We start from the raw sequence: 23,292 nt of genomic DNA on the forward strand, positions 1-23,292 counted from the left end.
ACCCCCTCCCATAGGCTTGCATTGAGGGTGCGGAGTGTGACGTCACACGGGGGCGGAGACGTGACATAACAACGCTCCCCGTGATCGACAGTAATCAGACCCGGAGCGTGTTCACTCCGGGAACTGATTTTAACAGGGTGTGGCGCGCAAGACCGCAGGGGTCCCGCCACTGGATAGGGGATAAGATGTCTAAGCGCCAGAGTACCCCTTTAAGGACATTGCATCAAAGTTGGATCAGCCTTTAGTGTGGTTTTCCACTTTGATTTTGAGTGTGACACCATATGCAGACCTCCATAGGTTGATTAATTTGATTTCCATTGATAATTTTTGGGTGATTTTGTTGTCAGCACATTCAACTATGTAAAGACAAAAGTATTTCATACAATTAGTTCATTCATTCTGATCTAGGATGTGCTATCTTAGTGTTCCCTTTATTTTTTTGAGCAGTTTCTATTTGGGGTATAGTGGGCTTTATCTATATAGGGGCTGTATGGGGTCTATAAGAGGACTATATTTATATGAGAGCTACATGGGGGCTAAATGTAAACAGGAGCTGTATCTATATTGGGACACAAAGTGAGCCTTATTCCAGTGTGAGGCAATATTGATGGGGAGTTTGTATAAAGGTGTAGTTAGTGCTGGAGAAAAGAGCCTAAAAAGGATGTCTGTCAGATTTTGCAGAGACAACTCAGAGGAGTATGATTCTGGTTTCTGTATTATGCATTCGTGTGCAATTCTGAAGTCTGTATCATGCAGGGAGGTGATAATTGGGTTTGATTATGGGGCCTGTATTATGCAGAGGGGTATGATTCTGGGTTCTGTATTATGCTAGGATCTGACTCTGGGTTCTATTTTATACGGGGGGAGGGGGTGGAGGCGGCATTGCGCTTGGGTCTGTGGTCAGTATTATGTAGAGGGGGCAAAACTGGGGTCTGTATTATGCAGGTATGGTCTGGATTAAAATGATTATCTGTACTGAACAAAAACTTTAATGGCTGGTGTGGGAAATCCCCTCCCTCTGTATTGTGCTTACAGTAAGGTCATTACAGTGAGGGCAATATCTAACGAAAATTCAGAGCAGCCTTCCCCTCCAACGATGCCCACCAAGTAACAAGACACACACCCACAAACCTCATACACAAAAAAACACACCCATAATAAGCCATACCCATGTGGCAAACACACCAAAACAATTGAGGCAAGGCACTACCAAAAGGTTGCCTATCTCTGCTTTAGGCTATAGTATTTAACTGTTCAACATAACTGATATGTTTTTAGGATAACAATAAAAATATTGGTAAAATATTATACAAGTGAAAGAAATTACACCATACCTGCCAGCCTGTAGCACACCAGATATACTGAAAAGGCCGAAGTCTGTAATCACTACTTTCCCATTGTCATAGAAAACATTTTTTGATTTGAGGTCTTTATGTAGAATGCCCTTGGCATGGAGATATCCCATTCCCTGAAAGTAATGAATAAGAATGGATTAGACATCATGTAAACGTAATAACTACATGAACAAAGGCTCATTGCTTGTTAAATTGAATTTATTATATAAAAATATGTAAACCGTTAAGCCTGTTTGGTCAGTGCTAAATGGAAGCTTTTTGCAATCTAAGGTGCGGACCAGTTGTGAAACCCAAATTGCGTTCTGCACTATTCTTCCAGCTGCACAACACAATATGTAAAGCCTGGGCTTTTATGTGTTTATTTTAAGTTTATTACTTTTTATAGTCCTTGCATTTTTCTCTTCTTAATTACACTCAAAGTCAACAAACAGTCAATTTCCGTTAATCCAAAAAAACGTCTGGTGTGGAAATCCCTTTAATTTGGCATGCAACAAAAACACAGCTCTGTGCAATCCTCCTTTCTCAAGGAACGGGGTCCAGACATTCCCTGCTCTTGGCTTTGCAGAGGACCCTTCTGTTTGACCCCACCAATCAGACATTTATGACACATCCAGAGTGTTTCATGAAGACTATAGAATAGTCATTTGTTCCACGACAAAGATGCATTAACTGACTGAAATATAATATTCCTTTATTATTTTCAAGACTATCTTAAGTCTTAGTAATGATGCTACATTTAGTTGCTTCATTTCCATGTTTCACAGCAAGCAGAATCATAATTCAAAACTTCTTCATAGATTTGAGAAATAGCTATTGTCCTCTTACAAGACGATACAGGACATAAATGTGCTGTAAATCACTGCACAGATGATTTCGAGAAACAGACAGACTGGTTGCCCGGGCAGATATATTATACAATACTGAAACTTATAAAACAAGGTCATATTCAATGCACGGAAAGGAAGTGATATTGCAACACATGAATACTGTATCGCAACTAAAATATTCAAATTCCATAAAGAGCAGAAAATATAGAACCTTAGTGCAGAAAAAGGATATATACTGTCGGGTTATTCTATGAATTGTCATAAAAAAAAACATTTATGTTAAATAGGCACTGTCAAAAACTTTTAATTTTTTACATATTGGGAAGACAAAGTGTACCTGTCAGAACCCACAAAATAAATTAAAAATTAATATGTTACTCAGTACCTATTCCTGACCATGCACATCTAATTTATTTCACTATCACCTATATTTATTATTAAAAAAAATCCCTCTTTTCATTAGCTCACAGTGTTAGAAATCCTCTCAGGGGAAGGGGGCGTGTCCCTTGTGGTGCTGGGAGGTGATTGGTGTGTCTGCTCATGCAGCCTTGTCCATGAGTCATCTCTTCTCCATGACTCATGGACAAGCTGATACTGCTGCAGGACTAAGTAGTGTCCCAGTAGGTATGGGGACCCTTAGTGGTGGGATTTGCAGGAGCCGTTTTCTTTATTAAATATTCAAAAAAATGTAAACAACCGTATTACAAAAGGTGTTTAATTTTCATCAGTAATAACATATAAAAAGTTTTTGAATCTGACAGTATTTAACCCGTTTAACCTAATATACTTCATAAAAATGTATTTCTTTTTTTTCTTTTTAAAATCCTATTTTTATAAAAAAAAAAAAAAAAAAAAAAATTAAAAAAGACCACTAGGGGTCCCCATACTACCAAGAACATAATTCTGGCTGCACCATCCTTTTGGTAAAAGCTGAAAACCCAAAACTAGTAAGTGAGGGCAGGACTAGCACTCATCTGTGCTCACTCCTGTTCTGCCTATCAGACTCATGTCTGAACACAGAAAGGAGAGGTTAAAGAACAGTCTACAGTGATTGGAGGAAGAGATCCAGCACAGCGGACTTAGAGAGGAAGTGAATGCATGCCTCGGACATGCCCCTTTCTGTCAGAATGAGTGAGCAGCGGAACAGAGGAATTTGTGAGCCAAATAGAGAAACTAGACATATAAAAAAAGACATGTAAAGGTTCTGTATGTCCTAGTGAGTAACATATATAGGCATTATATTTTATCTATGATATGACAGGTATGTTTTAAGTACAGTAAGTGCAAGGTGTAGGTCTCCAAGAACAGATCTATCTATTCCTTGTCCTTTAATACTTATAGCCAATGTCTATGACAGTGTTCCCACCAGGGAGTCTCCAGCTGTTCAAAACTACAAATTCCAGCATGCCCGGACAGTCGAAGACTTGTCCAGTGATTGGCTGAGTCGGCAGGTTCTGTGCCAAGCACCATCTTAGGAACAAGTAGAAGAGAGAAGATCGGGGAAGTGGATGGAGGTATAGAGGCGCTGCAGGGGTTCAGCAGCATATCATTATTAAGAAAACTTTGGATTATTCCTTTAGGGAAAGCACCTAATCTAACTAATTGCTACCATATTTCAGGGGTACATGGGGTAAATGTTATTCTTGTCTTTCAACGAGCAGAGTTTTTTTAGGCATTGTTTCATGAAGACACAATAATAAGAAGGCTGTATACACAGCAATATAAGAAAAACAGATGATTAGAGCAGATCATCCTATTTTACCGCTGAATATTAAGAATAATCTTCTATTATACAAAGGACAATGGTGACGCCATTAATTACATGAAAATCACACCTACACATACAATGGCTTGTGATCTTTTCACCTCCACACGCTCAGCGGAGCAGAAAATGAAGTCTTGTAATTTTTCTGGCTTTTGATGTGTGCTGCATAACATTTTGCGGAGAAATGATTTAGATCTATCATTGTCAGTTGTTTGCTTTACAATACTTTGTGGCACAATCTTGCTTACGCTGCAAGAGCTCTCTCCGATCTTAACATTTTTAGCAGCACAAAGCAATTACCTTCTTGTAAAGCCAAATAAATTATGAACTATACATCAAAATGTTTAACTTGCTTTGTGATTTATCTTGTTTCCTTCTTCAGCAACTGTACTGGGTTACGCATGGAAAAAAATGAGTAATAATCTTAGTTTTCTTTCCCAGAAATGTATTTTTACGTGTATTACATAAGAGCCGCTAATCAACTACCGCAGCACTTTTGCTATACTTTCTTCTATCAAATAGGATGTCCAGATATACATTACATGTTATAAGACACCCGTATTTCCTGTAACAAACAAGTGAGCAATGTTGGACAGAACTACTGAACTGTAAAGAGGACTGAGAATACATAATAATAGCCATGTTAACATATGACAAGTGTGACACATTGCAATTACTGAAAATACTAATAATATTTCAAGCAACTATCCGTAGAATAGAGTCCAAGGAATAGACAATCATTGTGCCCTCGGAAGGAAAAATTAAGCAATGACGGGGGCATAGAAAGAAAAATCCAACAATACTAAACCCTTCTTTGTTCTATCACGGCTCCTCTACTGGATCCTCGCTTTAGAAGGAAGTAGGTGGCCAGACACCGGTGAGTGACATTTACAACTGTTGCATTATTCACTTACACAGGCGTCAGTACAGTATAGGCTTCCATATTGCCACTGACATGGACAATGTTTCGGCCCTGACATAATATGCAAAGTAACTATTTTTTTTTATTTAACAATTAAGGTTATACAATGGTACAACTGCCATTAATGCACCTCTAAAGGATTTTTATGAAGGTGTTGACTATAATTGGTTGGAAACAATTGAAGGTTTCCTTCTATGGTGCCCATTAGTGCTGTATGTTGGGGTTATGTAACCCAGTATTATTTTTGTTTTAACCCAAGAACATGTAGAATTGAAATAGCTAGACAAATTTCTTAATTCCATTACTTACCTTCACAATTTCTTGTGCTATCTGCCTGGTTTTGTTGACATCTAAGACGATTTTTGCATCCCGTACCACTGAGTACAATGTTCGCCCCTTGCACAAACTGAAACAAACACAAAGAAGCATATTGATTCATGTTAAATGGGCACTGTCATCAAATAAAAAAATTGATATGTTGTAGTACTTAAGTACTACAACATATCTCTAATATAGTTTAATTTAAAAAAGTGATTTTAAACCAGTTTAAAATCACTTTTAAATTCGGCCACTAGGGGTCGCCCTCCTAGTGGCCGAATGCATTCGGCAGTGACGTCACTACAGAATTTCGTCTCATTTGAGCCTGGCAAATGAGTCGAAATTCCAGTCACTGCGGTGCTCACTCCCGCCTGTCAATCAAACAGGCGAGAGCGAGCACAGTGAAATCCAGGGCTGCGCATTGGCTCCCTGGACTCTCACACTGGCCGCCTCCCTGCTGCATATTCTCCCTGCAGCAGGGAGGAACATGGCTCTTACCTCTCCTTACAGCAGCGGCTCCAGTGGGGATACGCCGCCTCCTCACTGCTGTGTCCTGTCATTACCGGGAGCGCGTTATAAAGAGAGGGGAGGGCCCATCCTACACTGAGCAACAAGTGTATGCCCGGCTTCCTGTCATGCTCCTACACTCTGGTAACTCTCTCTATGGTTCTGGAGGACTTTCAATCCTCCAGAAACATAGAGACAGTTTCCAGAGTGTACGGGCATGACAGGAAGCCGGGCACACGCTTGTTGCTTGCTACGGACCCCCGCTCATGGTCCGGCACAGGTGAGGGGGAGGGGGGCGATATTGGTCGGGGGCTGGGTGTCTTCCAACACAGGGTGCCTCCAGTTGTTTCCCCACTACAACTCCCAGCATGCCCTGACAGCAAATAGATGTCAGGGCATGCTGGGAGTTGTAGTGGTGAAACAGCTGGAGGCACCCTGTCAGGAGAACTATGGGCGGAACTCGGCCCCCAGCAGGCATCAGTGACGTGGTGCCTGCTGGGGAAGTCTGCCTGGTAGTGAGCACACTACCAGGCAGACAAAATGCCATTTTTAAGATAATAAAAAAAAAAAATAAAGGCAGGGAGGGGGTTAGGGATAGATGGGCAATAGGCAGGGACAGAAAAAAAAAAAAAGAGGATGGTGGGAGCTACCCTTTAAAGGATGTAAAGCACAATTCATTAACATATATAACATTGTATTGTATGAAATCAAACAATTAAAAAGCAAAAATGGAGAACAGACTTCTAGACATTTCTTACACATTGATAGTGACAGAGGGACACCTCAGAATGCATTGCATTTATATATTATAGTATCTGACTATAGTATTTTTTTTATATTTTATTATATCTTTCATGTGACAACACTGAAGAAATGACACTCTGCTACAGTGTAAAGTAGTGAGGGCACAGCCTGTATAAGGCTGCTTTCACACTATAAAATTCATCCGTTTTAAAGATCCGTTTGATGTTCCGTTAGGAAAACCCTGAAAATCGTCCATTAAACGTCCGTTAGAAAATCCCATTATAGTCTATGGGATTTTTACATTATCCGTTTTAATCTGTTATAGTCCGTTATTAATAACGGACGTTATTTTGTGATGGGAGAATGAAAGGAAGAAATAGTGCATGAAATATTTCTACCGTTACTACTGGGGGAGCCAATGTGTTCAGGTGCCACAGCCTGACAAAGCTTCTAACTTTCCTCCACATCATAGCCCCTCCTTGGCTGTATGTTAAGCCTTGTACCCAAGCAAAGGAGATGCTGGGAGGTGAAGGCAAGTGAGAAGGCGTGGCAGGCTGTGGCACTTGAGCAGCTTGGCACTACCTCCTTAGACTATTTTCTACGTTTGGCAACAACCATCATTTCCAGGAAAGGTATAGTTCTCTTTTATACGCTAAAATCCATCCAACAGTGTCTCCAGAAATTACAGCTGACAGATTCTCTTTAGAGGTTTGATTTGAAGACTTTTCTGCAATGCTGCAGATCTCAATATGCATCAACGAAAAAAACCAGATAGCAGACTGGTTGTTAAAGGGTACTCCCATCTCATATTGTTATCATTGGAGATGAGCGAATTTTAGAAAAATTTGATTTGTCTGATTCGCCAAATAAAAAAAAAAATTTGATTCGATACAAAAAAATTCACGGTGAATCGATATAATAAGGTGGGTGCATGTGTTTTAACTTTTTTCACTTTATTTTTTTCTTTATGTTTTACATTTTTTAGGTAGTACTACTACTCCCAGCATGCAGCAGACTGTTCCATGATGGGAGTAGTAGTACCTGTACTAATATACAGATCGCCCCGGATGTATAAATGCAGGTGGCTGGCTGCTCTTCTGTGTGATCCTTCTCCACATCACAGATTCATATTTCCCACAGAGAGCTGTGATTGGTCAGATGGTTCCAGCCAATCACAATTCTCTGCGGGAAATACGGAAAAAAAATAAAAAATAAAAAAAATAAATATATATATATATATATATATATATATAGCGCAGTGCAGTGGACCAGAGTAGAGTGGCCGTGCCATGCATTTATATATTATACAGGATGATCGCAGTGGGTGTCAGGAGTGACACCTGCTGTGATCTTTCCTTTACTGCAGGTACCACTACTCCCAACATGGAGCACACCGATCTGTCTATTAATGCAGGTACTACAGCTCCCAGCATGGAGCAGAGTGTGCTCCATGTTGGGAGCAGTAGTACCTGCAGTTGAAGTACAACTGTCAAGGATTTAAACCCCCCATAAACTAGCCCCAGGATGACAAAGTTGTTAGAAATTACAGTTCAAGGATACCTTTTGCTGCTTTCTAGCAGCTTTAATCGGGCTAAAAAATGCTTTTTATGAAAGTCAACAGTCGGATATCCTCTGTATGTCAGCGCTGTGTCCGCTGTGTGATTGGCACACAGGTCCCAACGCATGCGCCCCTTATTCTTATATGTGGGTGGCAAGTTTTCTACTGTAAAAGAATAAACAGTGTCCGTTCTCCTGTGCACAGCGGTGATGCAATGCGGGCCACGCGCATAGCATCACCGCTGTGCACAGGAGAACGGGCACTGTTTATGCGCCACCCGTATATAAAAAGAATAAGGGGCCTGTGCGTTTAGACCTTTGTGTCAATCACACAGCGGTCCCATCGCTGACATACAAGGGGTATCCGACTGTTGCTGACTTTAATTTAAAAAAAGCCTTTTTTTTAACCTGATTAAACCTGCTAGAAAGCAGCAAAAGGTATGCTTGAACAGTAATTCTCTTCTGACACCCGTTGCGATCCTTCTGTATAATTTATAGTTGCGGGCGGCCGTTCTTCTATGGTCCCCTGCACTGCCGTTTATATACACCTATTCATATTTCCCGCAGAGAGCTGTAATTGACCGGATGGTTTCAGCCAATCACAACTCTCTGTGGAAAATATGAATAGGTGTATATATATACACATCAGAGCAGGGGACCATAGAAGAGCTATACATTATACAGGAGGATCGCAACAGGTGTTAGAAGTGACACTTGGGGTGATCTTTCCTTAAAGCGCAACTGTCGGATATCCCCCGTATGTCAGTGCTGGGACCACTGTGTGATTGACACACAGGTCCGTGAGCATAGGCCCCTTATTCTTCTTATATGCGGATGGTACATAAACAGTGCCCGTTCACCTGTGCCTAGCAGTAATGCGATGCGGGCGGCAACAGCAAGCGCTCGGTTCCCAAGGCCCTATGCGCAGCATAATGCAGTAGCGGAATGAGCCGGCCTCCAATTCTTCCGCTACTGCATTATGCCACCCAATGGGAGCGAGCACTTGCTGTGAGAGCTGGCTGCCCGTATCGCATCACCGCTGTGCACAGGAGAACGGACACTGTTTATTCTTTTACAGTAGAAGACTCGCCACCCACATATAAGAATAAGGGGCCTAAGCGCTGGGATCTGTGTGTCAATCACACAGTGGTCCCAGCGCTGACATACAAGGGATATCCGACAGAGTTGTGATTGGCTGGAACTATTTGGCCAATCACAGCTCTCTGCGGGAAATATGAATCTGTTATGTGAAGAACTTTACATCGCAGAACATAGTGCCGGATCTCGCAGAAGAGCGGTCGGCCGCCCGTATCTATTACATTATATAGGAGGATCGCAACGGGTGTCAGACCCCGGGGTGATCTGTCTATTAGTACAGGTACTACTACTCCCATCATGGAACAGTCGGTTCCATGCTGGGAGTAGTAGTACTATGTAAATAATAAAGAAAAAAAAAGTGGAAAAAGTTAAAACACACACACTTTATTAAACACATTATTAAAATACATTACTAATAAAAAGTTTAACAAAATGAATTCTAAAAAAAATATATATAATTTTTACATTTAAATGGGATCTTTCTACATTTTTATTATTGTTGGCTACATTTTTAGGTACCTGCCGCCCACATAAATTGGTCCCTGTTTAAAAATGAATTACAATTTTGTTATAGAAAATAAAAATGTTGTTAAATAAATTTTTTTACTGCAAAAACTCAGTGGAATCTTAGCCTTAGAGTAATAACAAAATGGAGTGAATGAAGAAATTTGTTATTTAGAATCGAGTGGAAATTCGGATTCAATCAGAATCAAATTTATCATAAAATTCGGAACAAATTCTGATTCGTCTGATTCGATTCGCTCATCTCTAGTTAAGATGTGTCATTACTTTATGACATCACCAGGAACAAGCAGAGAGGTGTGTCTTTTTCAGAGAGGTGTGTCTATTTTAGAGAGGTGTGTTTTTTTTATCCTTGTTGCCACTGCCTGACCCTGGAGCAAATTTGTAAAATCACGTTACATCCCTTGTTAAGAAAATATGTATTTACAAATTGAATAGTGTACAACTGCAATCTTTTATGGAAACTTAATAAAATCTCATCATTGTATGTACAACTCTGTAAACAGGTACAAGGACAAATCCTAGTATAGACACATAAAAGAGACAAGAGGAGGTCAGATTCACACCTCATTTATTACTAAAACATGGCCTTCCAGAGTGTTTGAAGTTCTCATTAGTTGTACATTATAGATAGTTCAATGGGACTTGTAAAATCCGCACTAATTGCTCCAAAATATCAGGAGCCTTTTAATCATCAATTCCAGAGACGTTTTCTTTCTAAGTCTAAACAGAACCAACTAAACAAAATATTTTTAGCAACTTGGAATTGTTATGCACCCAAACACAAGCCATTACTGGCAGCAATAATAAAATAATATATTAAGAAGTAAAATAAGTAGTACACGTAATAAAAATATAAAAGTGTATGGTTCTTTCTTGCATCATATTCAGATACAGATTAATTCACATCATTCTTTTTCACTTCAAAGGCAAATATCAAAATGTCAATTATAATATAAAGTATTTAATATCTGTTATCTAATAAACAAGGGCTTACATGGATTGAGAGGTTGTCATTAAATTTGTACATTTGTATTGCACATCATGGGCAACTTTATCAAGTCACACTATGCCCTCACATATCTGCGGAATCGTATTAAGTTCTGCCTTGCACTGGCCTGATATAAATGGCCTACAGTATGTCATTGATGAGTGCTTTCTGTTATCAGACATCCTTTTGTACCAGACTAATGAAAAGCAACATGTCTATAAATCTGTCGGCATCACATTAAAGTGAAGTAGAACACAATACAGCACTGCGCTGCTCCAGAAACAGCCCTGCCCAATGATTCATTTACAGAGGAAACCGTGTTTCCTTATTCTAAGGACCTAATTGATTTGTTAATCTTTTCCCGTAAAAGTCAACTTTAAATAAAGCACATGGGTGTACTAGGCGCTGGTTCCTGGTCACAAAAAGATAGTTACAAAGCCAGATTGTTTCTGTTAACTTGAAAGGCCAGCTGCTGGCTTCTGCATGTGAAAACATTTAGGAAACTTTTAGGAACATATTTTAAGAAAATCCAGCTCACTAGAAAAGACAACTAAAAAACGTCTATCAGAAAAAACAACTAATAGACTTCTATCAGAAAAGACAGCTAAAAGACTTATATCATAAGAACTGGAAGAAAACGATGATGACCATCAATATGATGGATGGTTGGATATAATCCCAATTATTGTGAGCACACCAAAGAGCAGACTCTGGACCTATACAAAAGACAAAATGTTCTGGGGATACACTATTCATGTGTTGTCAAAGATCAATACTTGCCATTTTGGCAACACCCTAGCACCCAGGGCAAGGGTGTCTGGTCTCCCAACACGTGGTGTGCCACAAATGGGACCTCAAGTCATAAATATCTACTTAAAGTAAATCTGTCACCGTGTCACCTGCACTAACCTGTTGGTACCGACTGATAATGCAGGTGACACTGATGACAACGGTACTCACCTTGTCCCGTTCTGTGGCAGGGATCTCTGGTAATCTTGCTCCTGCTTGCATGGGGCAGGGGCGGAGCTTAGTGACGTCACCATTGCTGTTCCCTAGCAGTGGGACCCAGCAGGGAGCAGGAGCGGTGACGTCACTAAGCTCCGCTCGTGCCCCAAGTCGGGTGCCCGGAGCTCGAGCTAACGGCCAAGATTACCGAAAATCCCCGCCACGGAACGGGACAAGGCGAGTACCGTTGTCATCAGTGTCACCTTTAATGCCACATATTGCCACCAAAATACAGATTTTCTATGTTTGAGGAATCACGTATGATACGATAAATAGATTCTGCGCTGTATGACTGTGATTTTCATCTAGTAGCTAACACAGCTGGTGTGCTAAATCTATGTGTTATATCAAAATGGCTATTTATGAAGATTTTTATGGATTTACTCTTCTCCTGGCTCTCTTAGAATAAAAGATATAGCGGCAGATTGATGTGACTTCAGATACTCTATGGGTCTGTTTTCATTACAGTGTACAGTCAGGGTATATATCTTCCTATCGGCATAAAGATTTGAAGTGATGTATACTGCTGCATACTCCCAGTGGGACCATTGAATTTACTGGACCAGCAAATTACTAGTGGCCATTGGTTCTAATGTATACTGTTTATGTGCAAAATCGAAAAGCACAACACATCATACTATTAAGCCATACAGAGAAACAATATATGTCTGGGAAATAGATGGAATGTAGTCACTAGTAATCTAAGTTCATTCCAATAAACCTAATGTACCCATCAGAAGTATGCCAAGGTAGACCTCAGCATATCTTTTTGCCACTGTATACCCTGAGCATTCACTAGAAACTTTATGTGTAAAGACCCTAAGAAAAACTGGATTTGGTTGGTTAGACCCCTCACTATAGCTCCAACCATAAGGCTCTTTCAAGCTCTAGCTGACACTTATAGGAGTACTATTGTGCAAAAAAATGTATATCTTATACAAAGGATAGGGATAAGTTCCCAGTGGTGGGACCCCCGCGATCTCCTGCACGGGACGCCAGCTATGCCCAGAAACAGGGCTAGTCGACAGGGCCTATCTCTGGCTCTCCCATAGAGATGCTCGTAGCAAGCCTGTCCACGCACAAGGAGAGCTAGAGTGCCCTGCAGGAGATCGTGGGGGTCGCAGCAGTCGGACCCCAGCAGTCATGAGACACTTATCCCCTAATCCTTGAATAGGGGATAAAAAGTTAAATACTTGACTATTCCCTTTAAGGAAAAAAAAACTATTATTTATCAGAATGTCCACCAGGGAATATATAATAATATAAAAAATTAATAAACGGATACTCTTAAATACAGGAATTTATTTTATAACTTTGTACTCCCTCTTAGCAGTGCTTGCCTTGCTTTGGATCAAGATGACAAAATAATGCTTTCAACTACATTTATGTCTTTGTTTAGGCTTACTAACTATTAATACTATAATTTATCATGAAACAAAAGTTAATACAAACACAAAATTTATCATGAAACAAAAGTTAATACAAACACAAAGTAAACTAGAATATGCTTCTACAGTGGGGATCAAAAGTTTGGGCACGCCAGGTAAAAATTTGTATTAATGTGCATAAAGAAGCCAAGGAAAGATGGAAAAATCTCCAAAAGGCATCAAATTACAGATTAGACATTTTTATAATATGTCAACAAAAGTTAGATTTTGTTTCCATCATTTACACTTTCAAAATAACAGAAAACAAAAAAATGGCACCTGCAAAAGTTTGGGCGCCCTGCAGAGTTAATATCTTGTACTGCCCCCTTTGGCAAGTATAACAGCTTGTAAAGGCTTTTTGTAGCCAACCAAGAGTCTTTCAATTCTTGTTTGAGGTATCTTTGCCCATTCTTCCTTACAAAAGTCTTCCAGTTCTTTGAGATTTCTGGGCTGTCTGTCACGCACTGCTCTATCCATAAATTTTCAATTATGTTGAGGTCAGGAGATTGTGAAGGCCATGGCAAAACCTTCAGTTTACGCCTCTTGATGTAATCCCCCATGGATTTCGAGGTGTGTTTAGGATCATTATCGATTTGTAGAAGCCATCATCTCTTTAACTTCAGCTTTTTCACAGATTTCATCAAGTTAGAATCCCATTTTATTGAATCCATTTTCCTTCTACTCGTGAGATGTTCCCCGTGCCACTGGCTGCAATACAACCCCAAAGCATGATTGATCCACCCCCATGCTTAAAGAGTACCTGTCATCAACAAAAACTTTTAATATGTTGTTCATAATCATTAATGAAGAGATATTGTAATATAGCTTCATTAAAAAATATTAATATTTATACCAGTTTTTTCATTTTATACTTTTGGCCACTAGGGGTCACTCTTCTATGCCTGGTCTGCAAGCAGCATCCTATGCTTTTCATAGTAAGTGTACAGCTTTTAGGACTAATGCTGAAGGGCTCTGGTCCTTCCACCGGAAGTTCAGTACTCTCAGCTCAGGACTCCCAGCCTGTGAGCTACAAGCCTGCACATGCCTCTCATATGACAGCCAGTCACCTCCCCCTCCCCCCTGCTCTGTATTCTCCCTGCCCCTCACCACACCTTATCTTATACATTGTATTATCTCAGTGCACTCCCTGCTCTGTGCCCCTCCCCGACATTCATCTTAATCACTGCCTCTGTAATTGCTCCCTCAGCCCCTGGTTCTCAGAATTGACTTTTTAGTGCAGAGAGACACAGGAGAGAGAGAGAGAGACAGGCTGCCGTCCCTTCCCTGTACTTAGTCTGTATGCACACTGCAGAGCAGTGTTTCCCAACCAGGGTGCCTCCAGCTGTTGCAAAACTACAACTCCCAGCATGCCCGGACAGCTGTTGGCTGTCTGGGCATGCTGGGAGTTGTAGTTTTGCAACAGCTGGAGGTGCCCTGATTGGGAAACACTGCTGCAGAGGGAGAGCAGCATACAGGAAGACTGGCAGAACCAGAGTCCCAGCCAAGCTTCATGTGACATCATGCCTGTCGGGACCCGCCTCCTTCCACCCCTCAGAAAGACAGTGCTCCTGAGCTAATGAAGAGGGATAAAAAAAGGTATTTCCACAGCATTTTAAACCTCAATAAACACAGGGATAGGCATAGTTAGAGAAAGGGACAGATGGGAAGGGGGATCAGGGAAAGTTTAGATGATGACAGGTACTCTTTAACAGTTGGACAGAGGTTCTTTTCATTAAATTCTGTTCCCCTTCTTCTCCAAACTTTGCTCATTCTGGCCAAAAAGTTCAATTTTAACCTCATCAGTCCACAGAACTTGTTTCCAAAATGCATCAGGCTTGTCTATATGTTCATTTGCAAAGTTCAAACGCTGATTTTTGTGGTGAGGACGTAGAAGAGGTTTTCTTCTGATGTCTCTTCCATGAAGACCATATTTGTACAAGTATCTCTTTATAGTGTACCACAACTCCAGTGTCTGCCAGATCTTTCTGGAGGGATTGTGCAGTCAAAAGTGGGTTTTGAATTGTTTTTCTCACAATCCTGTGAGCTGTTCTGTCGGATATTTTTCTTGGTCTTCCAGACCTTGCTTTAACTTCCACTGTTCCTGATGACTGCCATTTCTTAATTACATTCCGAACAGAGGATATTGACATCTGAAAACGTTTTGCTATCTTCTTATAGCCTTCTCCAGCTTTGTGAGTGTCAACTATTTTCAGTTTCAGATTTCTAGACAACTGCTTAGAAGAACCCATGGTGCTGATTGTTGGGGCAAGGTCAGATGAGTCTGGGCATTTAAAACCTTTGAGATTGACATCACCTGGTCTTCTCAGATGATGATTGAGAACAATCCATGACACTGGCAGGTCTCAGCTTAAATTCTGCGGGTGCCCAAACTTTTGAAGAAGCCATTTTTTTGTTTTCTGTTATTTTGAAAGTGTAAATGATGGAAATAAAATCTAACTTTTGTTGACATATTATAAGAATGTCTAATATGAAATTTGATGCCTTTTGGAGATTTTTCCATCTTTCATATAGTTACATATAGTTAGTATGGTTGAAAAAAGACATACGTCCATCAAGTCCAACCAGGGAATTGAAGGGAAGGGTGTAAGGGGATAAGGGGAATGGATGCAGTTTTATAATTCTGCATAAGCATTAATGTTATTTTGTTCCAGGAATGTATCTAACCCTGCTTCTTTATGCACATTAATACAAATTTTTACCTGGGGTGCCAAAACTTTTGATCCCCACTGTATATGGCTTTTGCAGCATTTCCCCCAAAAACTGGAACCAGTCAGGCACTCATGCTCACAAAATATAAGAAACACATGAGAACACAATAATGTGCTGGTACTTTAACCCCTTAATGACGCAGGACGTAAATGTACGTCCTGCTGAGGTGGTACTTAACACACCAGGACGAACATTTACGTCCTATACATAACCATAGCTGGGTCATGCATGGCAGGTCCTGGCTGCTGATAGCAGCCAGATACCCGCCGGTAATGGCGGGCAATCGCCCTGATGTCTGCCATTAACCCCTCAGATGCCGTGATCAATACAGATCCAATCATCCAGAACGGCAGACGGAGGTCCCCAAAAATTTGAAAAATCCACTCCCCCAATAATAATGTAAATTGTCCCATTTTCCCCATCCCCCTCCCCCAAAAAAAAAGTGTAAAAAATAAAAATAAAAATGTATAAATATATTTGGTATTGCCGCATGCGGAAATATCCGAACTATTAAAATATAATGTTAATGATACGGTGCGGTGAATATCGAGAATGTAAAAAAAAAGTCATAATTGCTGCTTTCTTTTAATAACATTTTATTCCCCAAAAACTGATAACAAAATTATTAAAAGTTTTATATAAGCAAATATGGTATCAATAAAAGTACAGATCATGGCGCAAAAAATGAGCCCTCATACTGCCGCTTATACAGAAAAATGAAAAAGTTATAGGTCTTCAAAATAGAGGGATTTTAAACGTACTAATTTATTTTTTAAACTTTGCGATTTTTGCGCAACAGTAATAGAAAAGTATGTAATCATGGGTATCATTTTAATCATACTGACCAAAAGAATAAAGAACACATGTCATTTTTACCATAAATAGTACTGACTTTACAGGCAGATGTGACATTAGTTTAAGTTTTATTATTTTCCGGGGTCGCTATTATCTATTAGGTGGAACAAAGGTGTGTATTTTTATTGTGTCAAGTGCACAAAAAGGGTCGATATATAATTTGGGGCCTAAATGTATCTGGAATGATAAAAAAAAAAAATAATTACTATTACTAAAAGTGAACTACTAAAGGTGATACTATTACTTTCTGAAGAATGTTTACTTTGTGATTCACTATTATCATTAGAGGCACATAATGGGTATGTTTTGGGGAGCCATTAGTGTAGCACTATTTAAATACATGTGCACATAGCACGTACAATAATAGGGGTAAATGGGGCTGAAAATAAAACAGAAATGGTATGTTGGGTACTAGAAAAATAAGGAGCCAAAGATGTGTGACAGCTAACTCTACACTAATCTGAGAGAAATTCTCATCTCGGCCAAGATGTAAAAGACAAGAAAAGTGAATAACTAGAATTATAAGAACATGTCATTGGTCTAAGGCCAAGTTCACATCTGCATTCAGAGCTCCGTTCAGGTCCCACTGACTGTCTGGTTTCTGTCTGGTGTCTGTTGCAGAAGTTGAGCGGAGAAAAATAAATAAACCTGTACATTTTTTTCTTTGCTCAACTCATTTGAGCAAATTTTGCAAATGGAGCTCCCGAACAGAGTCTTTAAAAGAGTCCTTAACTGTACTGTAATGACTTTGCCAAGTGTTGTGTGGAACTGGTATCTTACCACTCTAAAGTTATTTTATGGTGGTATTATTGGTGTTTTATAGCATTTTTTTATTAGAAGAAGTACAGTAAAAATAGTCACTTTGTAGTAGGAACAAAAAGTGATCATTGTATGTGGTCATAAAGTATTATTTGGGCTTAATGTGGTGCTATAATCTGTTATATTGGTCTTTGTATAGTATGTTTACTGTGGTAATATTTGGTCCGGGTACAGTGGTATTATTTGATAATTATATATTTGGGTGTACATTATATGGTGAGATTATTTGTGCACATTATATATAGCACCATTATTTATTTACATACAGCTGTACATAGAAAGACATTTTGCAGAGATGGGAGGGTTTCAAGTCTAAGCTAAACTTTTGCACGAGGGTATATGAACCTTTGGCTATGCCATGAAAGCTATTTCAGGTTGCCCAACAAATTCAGTGCCATTGTCAGTATTATTAGGAAAGGAACATATTACATAACTGAATTAATTTCTTAATTAGAATCATATAGCTAGAACTATGTATGAATACAAATATTGAAGTAACTTCCATTGAAGTAACTATTAAAACTGGCTCTCTTTTCTGCCTGGCAACAGTGCTCTCTGCTGACATCTCTGCTTGTCTCGACAACTGCACAGAGTAGTAGAGGTTTCCTATGGGGATTTGCTTCTACTCTGCACAGTTCCCGAGACCGGTGTAATCAAAGAGCACTTAGACAGAATTTAGACAACTTAGACAACTCAATTTCAGCAGCTCATAAGTACTGAAAGGATTAATATTTTTTAATACAAGCAATTTACAAATCTGTTTCTGGAGCCGGTTGATATATAAAAAAGTTTTTTCCTGGATAACCCCTTTAAATCTACAGTAATAACCATTCATTCTCAAATAAAAGAGTTTTCTGCTTTTAAAAATTACTTTTGTTAAAGGGTTTAAATGTCTGTCTGTCTAACTGATGGGGGATGGAATGGTGTAACTTTCTCTGTTTACTCAGAATTCCTCAATGGTATTTGAAAATAAACTTGCAAAATCAAATAAGTTATTTAATGTTCAAACAAGTTAAAATAATAATGTTGGGCATTGATTACTATTATTAAATGATCTACATTTTTTTATTCATTTCAAACCGTGTCGACAACCAACCTATTTGTAACGTCTGGCTCTGGCCGAACACGAAGAGTTAAATGACTCTAGTTGGGCTGGAGCTGCTTTTGTGTACGTATTACACACCGATTTTGTCACCATGAACATCTAATATTTTTTTAGCTAATTTGAAAGTGGATGTGCTATAGTATAAATCTGTCTGAAGAGTTACTAAAATTGAAAGGGTTACAGATGTTTTTCCGGTATGGTTATTATGTTGAAGGCAAGGATAGATTGAGGGAATGCTTCGGAGCACAACGGTATCTGTGTCTACTGTACTTTCTAAAGCATCTCTAATTCTCACTAAGACAAGCAAATAAATAAAAACAAATTTGCAACTTCCTGTCAGATTGACAAGATAGCTAGAGAGGAAAGAAAAAAAATGGAGCAAGGAAATGGAACAAATTGATCAATGGCGTATTTAAGTGGACTAGTAGGGGAGGAGATGGGGAGACAGAGTAAGAAAGAGAATGGCCAACTGAACAAACGTCTGCCATGTTGTCTAATGGGCTGTCATTCATATAATGAGTTTCTTCACCAATTTAACCCATCCATTATTTTTTCTGAGGTGACAGTCCAGTAGACACTAGTGTCATAATAAAGATTAACGGCTGCTTTCACCATTCCCCAGTAATGAGAAAAAGAGCAAAAGAACAAGTAAACTAATGGACAGAAATTTGGTGTTCTTAGGGTCCAAAGTACCATAGGACCACTGTATTGTTTGTAGATCGTATATAGATATATATATACTAAAGCTTATCAAAGGATTTCCACCCCATTCAAAAGATGTTAAGTTATATACTTTATAAGTAGTGTCATGCACAAAGAAAATAAAAATATTAGAACACAATAGGAACATCATTCAAGTATCTATCTATCTATCTATCTATATATATATATATATATATATATATAAAGAGAGAGAGAGAGAGATTTTTTTATTACTTATCTCGCCACTTTGTTATTACTAACATATGTTGGGAAGGTTTCTCTTCATTTTTGAGGACTAAGCATCTGTCAGGATTTTAAATAAAATGTGGTAAATGTCTAATTGTCTTATTCTTCCTATTTTTTTTTCTTTTAGGGTTTTTAGAAGATCCCCCAAGAAGCCAGATCCCTCTGAATTCTTTGCTAACATGTTTGGCTCTCTGCCTTCCAATTAGGGTCACATAACATTTCCATGTTCACAGATGTGTTGGCGGAGATAATTTATTTCACCGGCTGGTACGCTACTCTCACTTAAACTCAGGAGGATACAGTTAGTGGAGCTGAGCGAATCTGAAGAGCTGTTTGTAAAAGATACATTTGGGTTAGGAGCCCTGCTATTTACAACCTGCAATGAGTTAGTGATCTCAGTAGGAAAACAAACTTCTTAATTGACATCTTCAATTAAAGTAGTTATCTCCTTACTGGCAGATTTCATATTTTCTGTTCATGCCAAAAAAAAAAAAAATCCTGATCCTTGCATTGTTGAGTCCTGTGCAATTTGTACACTGAGCATATTAAAGTTACTTCTGAGCATAAGAAGTATTTCTCTAGAATATGTATTAAAATATATATCACAGAAAAGGATTGCAGTAACACATGTTTTGCTATACACATGTTTATTCCCTTTGTGTGTATTGGAACTAAACCAAAGAGGGAGGAAAAAAAGCAAATTGGACACAATGTCACATCAAACTCCAAAAATGAGCTGGACAAATTTACTGGCACCGTTTCAAAATTGTGGAAAAATAAGATTGTTTCAAGCATGTAATGCTCCTTTAAACTCACCTGGGGCAAGTAACAGGTGTGGGCAATATAAAAATCACACCTGAAAGTACATAAAAAGGAGAGAAGTTCACTTAGTCTTTGCATTGTGTGTCTGTGTGTGCTACACTAAGCATGTACAACAGAAAGAGGAGAAGAGAACTGTCTGAGGACTTAAGAACCAAAATTGGGGAAAAATATCAACAATCTCAAAGTTACAAGTCCATCTCCAGAGATCTAGATTTTCCTTTGTCCACAGTGCGAATCATTATCAAGAAGTTTGCAACCCATGGCACTGTAGCTAATCTCCCTGGGCGTGGACAGAAGAGAAAAATTGATGAAAGGTGTCAACACAGGATAGTCCAGATGGTGGATAAGCAACCCCAAACAAGTTCCCAAGATATTCAAGCTGTCCTGCAGGATCAGGGAGCATCAGTGTCAGCGCAAACTATCTGTCAACATTTTAATCAAATGAAATGCTATGGCAGGAGACCCAGGAGGACCCCACTGCTGACACAGAGACATAAAAAAGCAAGACTACATTTTACCAAAATGAACTTGAGTAAGCCAAAGTCCTTCTGGGAAAACATCTTGTAGACAGATGAGACCAAGATAGAGCTTTTTGGTAAAGTATATCATTCTACTGTTTACCGAAAATGGAATGAGGCATAAAAAGAAAAGAACACAGTACCTACATTGAAATATGGTGGAGGTTCAATGATGTTTTGGGGTTGTTTTGCTGACTCTGGTCCTGGGTGCCTTGAATGTGTGCAAGGCATCATGATACCTGAGGATTACCAACAGATTTTGGGTCGCACTGTAGAGCCCAGTGTCAGAAAGCTGGGCTTGCATCTGAGATCTTGGGTCTTCCTGCAGGACAATTACCCCAAACATACATAAAAAAGCACCCAGAAATGGATGGCAACAAAGCGCTGGAGAGTTTTGAAGTGGCAGCAATGAGTCCAGATCTAAATCCCATTGAACACTGTGGAGAGATTTTAAAATTGCTGTTAGGAAAAGGCCCTTCCAATAAGAGAGACCTGGAGCAGTTTGCAAAGGAAGAGTGGTCCAGCATTCCTTTGCAGTAAGGAGCTTATTGATGGTTATAGGAAGCGACTGATTTCAGTTATTCTTTCCAAAGGGTGTGCAACCAAATATTAAATTATGGGTGGCAATAATTTTGTCCAGCCTATTTTTGGAGTTTGGTGTGACATTATGTCCAATTTGCTTTTTTTCCTCCCTTTTTTGGTTTAGTTCCAACACACACAAAGGGAATAAACATGTATAGCAAAATATGTGTTACTGCAATCATTTTCTGTGAGAAATACTTCATTTTCTTGAAACATTTCAGGAGTGCCAACATTTACGGCCATGACCCATGACTGTATATATATATATATATATATATATATATATATATATATATAAAAAATATATATATATATATATTTGGTCCATTAATGTGACATATTGGGCAGAGTTTGAAACGCGTTAGAAACCCTTTTTAGACCATTTTTTTGTGAACTGTATTTTATTATTTTCATTGATTTATAGTGAAGTTTTCCAGAATTTTACTAGGTACTAGTTGGTACTACATGTGAGCCATATTTTTTTCCCTATTATAGTTAAGGACCCAGGACATACAATGATTTCCCAACCTGAGGTGAGCAATCTACTTTTCTTGTAGTGTCACAGCCAGGAGACAGACTTCAAGTAGCAGGCAACCAATAGAAAGTCAAATGTCAGTGCCAGGAGGTACTAAAAGTAACCAGGAACCACATCAAGAACAGAGCCAAGATCAATCACCAGGAGATTACTACAAATACCAGACAAAGTATCTAAGATAGAACATCAGGTGTCGGAGCAAAGAGGTACTAAAAGTAACCAGGAACCACATCAGAAACAGAGCCAAGATCATTAACCAGGAGAGTACTACAAGTACCAGACAGAGTATCCAAGGGGGTAAACAGGAGTAAGGTCAGGAACAGAGCCAGATTAATTAAAAAAAAAATTAAAATCAAAAGTGCAAAAATAAAACACAACAGAGGCAGAAAGAACAAGCCAAGACCTCAAGCTAAGATTCAGTAAAATGATCTGGTATTATTGGTGCACCATAATATTTGCAGCTGCCAACAACTAAAAAGCCAATCACATGTGGGTTCTGGACGGCACTGTAATGATGTCCTGGCATGTTAAAGAGCTGTAAACAACTAATGATGTTGCAATTTCATTTATCTAAATCACAATATATCAGAATGGCTAAATCTTGTCATATTACAGATCATAATCTGAATACTGACTGATATGTAAAACAGGTTTAATTGATCATATGCCTGTTATTGAATTAGCAAAGCTTTTCTCCACTGCTACGATTACCCATTAGATAGCTACCAGACATAAAGTCAATTAATAATAATGACAGTCAAGTCATCATGGTGATAATGGAATACATAAAACCTACATGCAAAAAACAATTAAAAAAAAGGAAAATATCTATGGATTTCATCAGCCATCTATAATTATTATTACCGACATAACACAAAAGAAGTCAACTATAAAGAAGATCTCTGTGTCAAGAGTTAACAGTTTTAAGTCCACTTCTAGATTTATAACTCAAAGCACAGAAAATATTTTGTTAATAAACTGCATAGCAGATAAATATAAAGACATATAATTTGGTAGTTTTGATTCATTACTAGGATTGATTCGGTCTTTTAGACTTATATTGATGGAAGGACAGGTTTTCTACCTCTGATCAATGCATCCTGCTATATCCCTTGACTGGACGCCAATATCTCTTTAACTTTAGATTAATGGTGTTCATTACATTAAATACTGCAAAGAAATAGCCCTCATATGACGGAAGTGAAGACCTACAGTACACAAGATCTTTCAGTCTATCAAAAGTATATAACATACAATGTGAATGTCTACTAACTTATAAGGACACGCTTTAACTATATCTTATTTATCTTCTGCTTTTCAAGACACCTGGGCCTGGGCTG

At 38.9% G+C, this 23,292-nt stretch overlaps 1 protein-coding gene across 9 annotated transcripts in view; it reads right to left on the reverse strand.

Annotated features, from left to right (window-relative positions):
• The window catches only part of KSR2 (kinase suppressor of ras 2), a 481,762-nt gene that overhangs the window by 38,773 nt on the left and 419,697 nt on the right, over window positions 1-23,292 (reverse strand). For all 9 annotated transcript variants that reach the window (XM_056537068.1, XM_056537052.1, XM_056536998.1 and 6 more), the window contains 2 exons: window positions 5,179-5,275; window positions 1,335-1,468 (listed from right to left, as the gene is read on the reverse strand). In XM_056537068.1, the coding sequence (XP_056393043.1) occupies window positions 1,335-1,468; window positions 5,179-5,275 (231 nt within the window). The remainder of the gene's footprint in view (window positions 1-1,334; window positions 1,469-5,178; window positions 5,276-23,292) is intronic.

Source organism: Hyla sarda, chromosome 1, assembly GCF_029499605.1.
Source record: "Hyla sarda isolate aHylSar1 chromosome 1, aHylSar1.hap1, whole genome shotgun sequence".
NCBI lineage: Eukaryota > Metazoa > Chordata > Amphibia > Anura > Hylidae > Hyla > Hyla sarda.